Source organism: Chaetodon trifascialis, chromosome 8 (genome assembly GCF_039877785.1).
Source record: "Chaetodon trifascialis isolate fChaTrf1 chromosome 8, fChaTrf1.hap1, whole genome shotgun sequence".
NCBI classification, from domain to species: Eukaryota; Metazoa; Chordata; class Actinopteri; order Chaetodontiformes; family Chaetodontidae; genus Chaetodon; species Chaetodon trifascialis.
The window spans coordinates 16,776,322-16,786,049 of record NC_092063.1 but is presented as its reverse complement, the minus strand read 5'-3'; the positions used below and the strand labels follow the sequence as shown (position 1 = coordinate 16,786,049).

Below are 9,728 nucleotides of genomic sequence, written 5' to 3'. Positions count from 1 at the left end.
GCGAGAGGCGGGGTACACCCTGGACCGGTCGCCAGTCGGTCGCAGAACTGCTCAACCAATAAATTAAAAATAAATACTGCTTGAAATGACAAACATCAGGAAAGAAATCTTCAAACTGTACAGAACAGAGCAGCCAGATGAACTCTGTTTGCTGTAATATGTGTGAGATGAATAAACGATTATCTTGGCTAATGGTGGAGGCTGAGGTAAACTCCAGCCTTCTGGAATAATATACCACATGTCCTCTGTGAAAAACTCATATATAGTGATTTTGGTCATGGGTATGACATGTCAGGTGAGTTCTGGTCATCTAGAGGTAACAAATCCAGTTATAGGTTGTATGATGAGAACTGTTCTTCTGCCTTCTGACAGTTCACCGTGCCCTTCTTGTGTCTTATGACATTTTAATCTCCTGATATCACAACAGCTAACAAAAAGAGAATTATCATTATTATTATATTCACGTATGTTGTGGAAAACGCAGCATCACTGGTTTAACAGCTCAGACATCAAAGTGAAACGACCGCCATGAAGTCATTTTACATGACAGAGAGTGGCAAGACTTTAATGGAGGCTTATCAGCATCTTTGCACCTCCCATACACACACACACACACACACACACACACACACACACACACACACACACACACACACACACACACACACACACACACACACACTTTACTGGGTGGCCCCCAAAGCTGAGACCCATATGACATGTCTGAGGGGTGGGAGCTGAGCTCTTCTACATCTGACCAATAACTGCTGACACTTTCTGACTTTCTGTCTATTTGCTGTTTTGAAGTTCGTCCTCAGTGCAGGTCAACAGGTGAGCTTCCTGACAACTTACTACTGTTACTATAATTAGAATTACCAGTATTATTATTGTTATTAGTAGTAGTAGTAGTAGTAGTAGTAGTAGTAGTAGTAGTAGTAGTAGTCGTCGTGTTGTTGTTGTTGTTGTTGTTGTTGCTATCAGCATTTTATTTATTTTTAGTTATAGTTGATAATGTTGGCAATCACACTATTACTATCATGTGTATTATTAGTAGTAGTAGTGTTATTTTTATATACACTGCTGTATAATTATTGTGGTTATTATTGTTAAAAGCTACACATGTGACAATAAATATGGCATAAATTGTTATAATTATTTATGAGTGCTTTATTCATTCCTACATGTAGTGGAGAGCACACTACATGAATATATACTTATGCAGACACAGTTTATCCCTAAACATTTGTTGACAGTCAGTGAGAGCAAACATGAGATGTGGATACTGCAGCCTGTAGTTCTGGCTTGTGGCATTTAAAAGACAGTGGTCTTTGAGAGACCACTCAGATAACTCAAGATAACATTTGACCACAAGAGAAAGCCACACATCTCAAGAATTGTTGTATCTGCTGACCGCAGGAGGGAAATGACACAGCCGGCCTCTGTTTGTAAACTACACTACACACACAGGTGCTCAGCAGCTTATTAAAATGTGGATCATGTATTGTTTTCTCATCTTACAGTGGATTATTCATTGGTGCTGAAATGGAGTTTTTCATCCAACATTCATTTTTTTCCCTTGGAGTCAGAGAAACTTAAAACAGCAGGGAAACAACAGTTATTTATCAAAAGGATTAGATGCATTCCTGCTGTGTTTTATGGGGGATTATTTGATGGGCATGGCAGTAATCAGCTGATGACGTCTGTCAGGGCAGCACTTGTGCGCCTGCAGGGTGAAGATAAGCAGCAGCAACCTGCCGCACCCTGGAGGAGGCACCGACTGCTCTCTGAAGCTACACCGAACGACCACATACATCTCTAGCACCTCTGAATGTGTTTAACTTTGTAAACTATGAGATTTCAGTTTTATGAAACTCAGTGGCAAATCCAGTCATTCTCATTTTAAACTTTGGTCATCTGATATAGAAGTGATGAGATTTTGGATTTTCTGTTTCCCAAAAGGCAACGATTTCTTTTAAATATCCTCACTGCACAGTAATTCATACTCTGTACAGATATACTGCCTATGATGAGTCATCCTTGGATATTTCTTTAGAATAAAAGAATTTCTTTGATCTTAACTCAGACTAAGAACAGCTGTGGTACAATGGCTGCCTTCCTTCATCACTGCCCCTTCCTGAAGTCTGTCCCAAAGCCAGCTTTGAGGAGAACAGGGGCCACCTTGCTGTCCCTGGCCGATCGATGCCCCATCATCGCTCGCCAGATCAGCGTGAGCGGCCCGGCCTCTCTGGAGGCCAAGCTGAGAGTCTCACCCATCACACCGAAGGCAAACCGGCTTCCCGCAGTGAACCAGAAGAGGCTGTTTGCTCAAACGGCTACTCAGGTGGCTGTGTCTGCATCTAAGGGCTGCCCTTTCGTCACCTCTCAGATCGGGATGGTCCGAGCCAGCCCTGAAGTGCAGGAAGATGTCCAAGAAGGTAGGAAGGATGAGCCAGCTGTAGTGATGCTGCAATGAATGTACACAAGACCAGGGTAACTGACTTTGAATTTTATCTGAATCAAATATCAAAGAGAAGATGGAAATGTTAACACCCCACACTGACAGTCCTGCACTCCTCTTTCACAGGCTTGATGACTTCACTGTTGAAGGGTTTAAAGGATTCAATCCTCCCAACATCAGCTGAAACCAGCACTGTCACCCACCTCCTCAAAGACAGCATGGGTATGTTTTACAGCTGAAATGAGCTGAAGCCACTAATATCACTTATTTCATATGATGCAGTCTAGTAATACATGCTTTTTTTTTTGCATAATTAGATAGCTGTTCATTGAGTGCTGTGAGTGCTTCAAAGTCTAAACTTTCACTCCTGCAGTTGGTCCCAGCTACGACTACGACAGTTTCTTCAATGAGAAGATTGCTGAGAAAAAGCAGGACCACACATACAGAGTCTTCAAGACCGTGAACAGGAGCGCCGAGGTCTTCCCTTTTGCTGAGGACTACTCCGTCTTCGGGCGGGAGGGCTCCCAGGTGTCCGTCTGGTGCAGCAATGACTATCTGGGGATGAGTCGGCACCCGCGGGTCCTCAGTGCGATCAGGTAAAATGATAACGTCCGTAAGATGAAGTTAAATCTCAGCAATTTGTCTGGATTTGAAAATCAGTTGAAATAATAAATGATGAGACACCCTTCACAGCATGAGTTACGTGATGCTTTATCATTTTGTCCTGGATGATCTCAGAGATGCCCTGGACAGGCATGGTGCAGGAGCAGGTGGGACCAGGAACATCTCAGGCACCAGTAACTTCCACGTGTCTCTGGAGAAGGAGCTGGCCCAGCTGCACCAGAAGGACGCAGCGCTGGTCTTCTCCTCCTGCTTCGTGGCAAATGATTCCACCCTCTTCACTCTGGCTAAAATGCTTCCAGGTAAAGACTGACCTTTGACCTCTAAGCCACAGGTTGCATTAACAGATTCAGGGGTGATGGCATTTATTAAATGTCCAGCATGAATGTCAATGTCACAGTTTGTCAGTTACTTTTCTAGAGGCGCCATAATTGTATCACATTGAAAAGGTGATCATTATCTCAGGGTTATTGTCTCGAGGGTTTCACGGTGTGTTCGCTGTGTTTACAGGATGTGAGATTTACTCTGATGCAGGGAACCATGCATCAATGATTCAGGGCATCAGGAACAGCGGAGCCAAGCGCTTCATCTTCCGTCACAACGACAGCCGACACCTGGAGGAACTGCTGCAACGCTCCGACCCCATGACACCCAAAATAGTGGCGTTTGAGACAGTGCACTCAATGGATGGTGAGTTAATTTAATTTAATTTAATTTAATCAGATGTATAATGAAGGGTAAACCCACTTAACCTGGATATTTACTTGCAGAAAGAGTTTAGACATAAATTAATTTTATCATTTGTCAAGAGATGCAAACCTTGATCTTTATTTACTCAGACTTATCTGAGTAGCATCATGTGTACAGTACCTTAAAAAAGAAAAATATATATAAATGTATGTCCTTTAAAGAGTTGAAGTTATTGTTTACTGTCATTTACGGTACATTGGTCTCTGTGTGGTTATGAAAATCTTCAGCTCACTGTATGACCATAGTGTATTTAAAGATTTAATAATGAAATGCTCCAAAAACTAAAAAGGGAATATAAAATTGTTTCACCAGCTGTAGTTGTGTTTTCCTTATATAGATATATTATATATTATATATTATAAAATAAGTACTCCAGCCACCTTCAGCAGTAATTAATAGCTAATAAAGAGAAATAAAGCACAGCAATAAGCACAAAGCACAGGCTGAAGTAGACTGAATGTAAGGTTGTCACCACATCCAGGAGGGTTTTTCAAAATACTGACACAAACAGGTTGTTTTGACACAAATGTCCACATGCAGTTTACGTATATTGTACATATCTAGATGTTACACAGTGCAGCACAGATTTCCTGCTGTTCACCGACATTGCACAGTTCTAATTATAACACCTGATTCTCTGGGGGTTTTCAGGTGCCATATGTCCTCTGGAAGAGCTGTGTGATGTAGCTCACCGTTATGGAGCTCTGACGTTTGTTGATGAAGTTCACGCTGTGGGCCTGTACGGAGCCCATGGAGCCGGAGTGGGAGAGAGGGACAACGTTATGCACAAGATTGACATTGTTTCTGGGACCTTAGGTGAGTCTCTTTAAAAGACACCCTCTTGTTGTCCTTTTACATGTTTGTTAGTAAAGATGGCACTAAAAGGGCAAGGCAAACTGCTTCAAACTGTCAACTATTCTTGGCCAAACTCCCATTTACAGCCACTTGCACTAACTGACACTGTCACACTGCCAACAACAGCAGCAATAGCTCTCAACAAGCGCGATACTGCTGCAATGTTGGTCAAATGAGGGCAGGAGAAGAGTGAGCTCTCATCAGAGGAAGCAGAGGTTTTATCAGCTGGGTGTCGGCTTTACTCCCTCTCTGGACAGACTGATAACGCCATCATCAGGGAGTCCGTGCTGTGTGTCGCTTTATGACGACTGAAGGGTTTTAGGTAGAAATCCCTGTCAAGCACACATCAAGTGCAAACTAATCCTGGATTACAACACTTGACTTTACAAGGCTAGAGCAAATAAAGAAACAAGCTCAAACCGAAATAACAAATTATTATGTGCTGTATCAACACACAGAACAGTTTGATTCCTTACATTATGGTCATGTCATAATTGTTTAGTCACTGGGACTCCAAAATAAAACAGCGAGAGTTTAGTCTCACATCATCTTATGTAACACAAAATCCATTTGAATATCAGAAAAAATATATAATGTGGTGCCAGAAAAAGAGAAAGTATCCATCAGATTCTTTATTTAGTAAAAGTAGCAATACCATAATGTACTCACATACATACAATTAATTAATAAATCTATGTACGTATAACAAGTAAAAGTATAGATTTTATACTGAATGGCTGTTTTACAACTGTTACGTTGTTGTATATGAACACAACAACATAACAGTTGTAAAACAGCCATGTATTATTGTTATAATGATTTTATATGCTGTTAGTTTCATCTTGGATGTACAGCCGGTGAGAGTAGGGATTCGTTTTTTTCTACTTTGTGGATTACTTTCATGAACTTCAGGAGATGCACTGAACTTCGGGTCCATTGTTTACACATGGGAACGGCTGATTGCGCTGAGCAACACCAGCATATTGTCAGTGGCAAGACTGGAGATTCCCAAGGAAGTAAGGAGAAGGGAAAGCAGAGCTGGGGTAAAGTGCTGGGACAAGAAAAGATTGTACAAAGCATCCATACCGTCAGTTATTATAGGAAACGTGAGATCTCCAAATAAAGATGGAAGAGCTAAAGGCGCTAACCAGACTGCAGAGGGAGTACCGGGAGTGTAGCCTCATGTGTTTCACTGAAACTTGGCTGACGGAGATCATGTTGGACTTGCATGTTACGCTGGACAATTTTCAACTGCTGAGGGGGACAGGAGAGTGAAGGAGAGCGGTAAGAGGAAAGGTGGGGGCATAGTGATGTTTGTGAACAACAGATGGTGTAACCCAGGGCACATCAAGGTAAAAGAGTAGCACTGCACCAGGGACATCAAGCTGTCAGCTGTTAGCATTCAGCCACATTACCTCCACAGGGAGTTCTCGCACGTTATTGCGATAACTGTGTACATCCCCCCATCGGCCGATGCTGCAGCAGCATGCAGGTTTCTGCCCACAGTGGTCTCACAGCTGCAGACATTGCACCCCCAGGCCCTCCTCCTCATCTCTGGAGACTTCAATCACACGTCCCTGTCTTTCACTCTTCCCACTTTTATACAGTATGTTAAATGTCCCACCAGAGACAATAGAACACTGGACTTAATGTATGCAAACACTAAGGATGCTTACAGCTCATCACCTCTCCCCCCTCTGGGCCATTCCAATCACAATCTGGTTTATCTGCTCCCTGAAAGCCCTACTGAACGAGAAGAACAAGGTCCTTAGATCAGGGGACAAAGATGAGCTGAGGAGGGTACAGAGGGAGCTGAAATGGGAGATACTGAGAGGCAAGGAGAGCTACAGGAGGAAGCTGGAGGAGCGCCTTCAGGGGAGCAATGCCAGAGAGGTTTGGAGGGGCTTGAAAACCACCTCAGGTTACAGTAGCAACAGCAGGGGGGCTGAATCTGTAGAGCGTGACCTGCACATAAACGCCAGCAAGACGAAGGAGATGGTGATGGATTTCCTACACCTGTGAAGATCCAGGGCTTGAACGTTGAGATTGTGGGTGATTACAAATACCTAGGTGTTCACCTCAACAGCAAACTGGACTGGATAAATAACACAGGTGCCCTGAATTTATAATCTGTACAAAGGTACATAAACATAGTTGTTTTTCTATTCTGTATCCTGGACACTTTTTATTTTGACCTCTTTATGCCAATGTGCTCGCTCTTTGTAATACTTGTTGGCTGTAACAACTAAATTTCCCCAGTGTGGGATCAATTAAGTCTTATCTTTATTATTTATACATATTTTATATGCTCATCATGCAATATGTCTTCTATATTAAATATTAATCAACAAGGTCAAGTTGTCAAACAAATGAAGATGTCTCCTATCTGAAATGTAGTATAGAAAAAGTACAGTATATAAAGTGGAAATACTTTAGCATGTTACATTTGTACTTGAGTAAATGTACTTCTCATCACTGATCAGCCTCCTCACCTCACATACCCTCTGTCATCTGCTGCTGTTTCAGGCAAAGCCTTCGGCTGTGTTGGAGGCTACATCGCCAGCAGCGCTGCCTTGGTGGACACGGTGCGCTCCTTCGCAGCTGGCTTCATCTTCACCACTGCCCTGCCCCCTATGGTCCTGTCTGGAGCCCTGGAGTCTGTCCGGGTCCTGAAGAGTCCCGAGGGGCAGGCACTCCGCAGAGCCCACCAGAGGAATGTCAAACACATGAGGCAGCTGCTCATGGACAAGGGCCTGCCTGTGGTCAACTGTCCCAGCCACATCATCCCCATACGGGTATGCAGGTTTAGCAGCTGCTGCTGCCTCCTCTGCAAGATCTGACTCCTCATCTGACTCAAGTTGTTAATTAAATTTTGCATTTAAATTATGCAAACTTAAATCTTTTTGTGATACCATATTCTGTGATTTCATGTAAAAATCATGATTATGAATTCTAGGTGTTGATGTTTTGAATGCATCAATTACATTTTGATTAATCAATTTGTAATTACTTTTTAAAATGCATCATATGATTAGAAAACACAAAAACTATATAGTAATGCCAGTGGCATACACTTGATTCCACAGGTCAGCCACAGTAACGCGTTTCCTACATGTATGACCAGACTGCACTAACTAATGGCTCATATCACCTTTCATGATCCATTGTCTAGGTGGGCAATGCTGAGCTGAACACCAAGGTGTGTGACACTCTGCTGGAGAGACACAACATCTACGTCCAGGCCATCAACTACCCCACAGTGCCTCGTGGTGAGGAGCTGCTGCGTCTGGCTCCGTCTCCTCATCATGACCCCGCCATGATGGAGTACTTTGTGGGTGAGTGTGGAGATCCTGACTGAAATTAGGTCAGAGTCGATCCAGCAATCATCCAATCACATTAAGTGAGGACAGCAGTCACAACCAGTGATTTATGTCTGTCCTCAGTGAGTCTCTTTGCTCTGTAAGCATAATACAGTATGCGTCTCTTGGCATGCATCTGTCACCAGACTGCAATGCAGTAAAAATGACACAACTCTGTAGAGACCTTTACATTTCCAAGACAAACTGACAAAGTCCAGTTGTGAATGATTAAATGCCCTGAAGCTTACAATGACCTGGATGAATGAGAATATTCACAGGCATCTTTACGTTCTTGTCCCTAAGTAACAAAACTAACAGCATAACCTTTAGCGTGTGCTTGCTAAAATGATCAGAGATGATATTTTAGATCATCTCTGATCATTTTAGAGAAGTAAAAGAGAAATGAATATTGGCATCCAATCATTGATTGTTCTAAATTTCTGTTTCACTCACAGATAATTTGGTGGAGGTGTGGCAGGAGGCAGGGCTCCTGCTCAACAGCCCGGCCACGGCCTCCTGCACCTTCTGTGACCGTCCGCTGCACTTTGACCTTATGAGTGAGTGGGAGAAATCCTACTTTGGCAACATGGAACCGCAATACATTACTGTGTCTGCATAATACCAAAGTACATGTAGCACCTCAACAAAAGTTACACAAACAGTATAGTATACGTATAAATTTAATGATATATTTAACATCCTTTTAAATTATAATGTCCTACTTCAGATGCACTGAGGAGAGCGTTGAAGTGTTAAACATTCTTTAATGTCAGTGGTTTGGACCAAATTCCAGTATTTATATCTGCTTTCCTGAATTTCTTCTTATTAAATTGTGTTTCCTGTCATTGATATGATTAAATAAAGTTGTACGTACTCCAGTTTAAAAGCACGATACCTGCACACTGGGCACTTTCTCTTATCTAGGTGTGATGGTTTGATTAAACTATGCTATTTAATTTCATCTTGCTTGGCTGCCTTCATAGCATATAATTATGGCCATCATGTTTTGTGTCTATTTCCACAATAAATTAATTACTAATGTTTCAGTGATATAATGTATGAAGTACCAAAGTTAACTAGTTAGTAAAACATGGCCAAATAAAACATTTAATAAATTTGTGGTGTTAAAAATCTCTACCGTTCACATAGTCTTCTCATGTTCAATATACTGCTTTAGTGTATGTCTACGTAGTTTCATTTTCTAAGTTTGCAAAGAGTTGAAAAGATTTGCTACAAACACTGGACCATTAAAAAGAACAAAACCAAGATGTTTCAGTGTTCAAACGAACATCAGTTATAAAAAGTGACAGGAAGTAACTCACATAAATATACACACATAGAAAACAGAAACACGGCTGTACTATGGGATTGCCTGTGTCCCCTATTGTGGATAACATATTATGGAAGAAGTGGAGAGGAAAGAGTGACTCTTACAAGGGTGATGCCCCAAGCCACTGGTTCAGGTATGTGGATGACACCTGAGGGAGGTGACTTCTACATCTCAAGGTCATGTGCTGATTGTGTGACTCCTTACTGTGTATTTCTTGCCAGAGTTACTTCCCATCATGTTTAACAGCTGGTCATGGTGTTTGGATGAACAGCAAAGCATCTTGTTGGTTGCTTATAAAGATCTTGAATGCTATAACAAAAGCTGCTGATAATCTTACAAACTTAAATTGAAATTG

General features: G+C 42.0%; 1 protein-coding gene across 1 annotated transcript; it reads left to right on the top strand.

The window, feature by feature from the left end:
- Positions 1-739: 739 nt before the first annotated feature.
- alas2 (aminolevulinate, delta-, synthase 2) lies at positions 740-9,164 on the top strand. Its single transcript, XM_070967787.1, has 10 exons — positions 740-831; positions 2,084-2,435; positions 2,585-2,680; positions 2,832-3,054; positions 3,197-3,381; positions 3,590-3,769; positions 4,481-4,645; positions 7,211-7,479; positions 7,857-8,019; positions 8,499-9,164. Exons 2-10 carry the CDS (start codon positions 2,105-2,107, stop codon positions 8,660-8,662), a joined length of 1,776 nt encoding a protein of 591 aa, XP_070823888.1. The 5' UTR covers positions 740-831; positions 2,084-2,104; the 3' UTR covers positions 8,663-9,164.
- Positions 9,165-9,728: the final 564 nt, after the last annotated feature.

Bases quoted from the DNA above. Each gene is read 5' to 3' on its own strand.
- alas2 (XM_070967787.1), top strand. From the start codon at position 2,105: ATGGCTGCCTTCCTTCATCACTGCCCCTTCCTGAAGTCTGTCCCAAAG. The intron at 2,436-2,584 runs GTAGGAAGGATG...CCTCTTTCACAG, and splicing joins GCAGGAAGATGTCCAAGAAG to GCTTGATGACTTCACTGTTG. The intron at 7,480-7,856 runs GTATGCAGGTTT...TCCATTGTCTAG, and splicing joins GCCACATCATCCCCATACGG to GTGGGCAATGCTGAGCTGAA.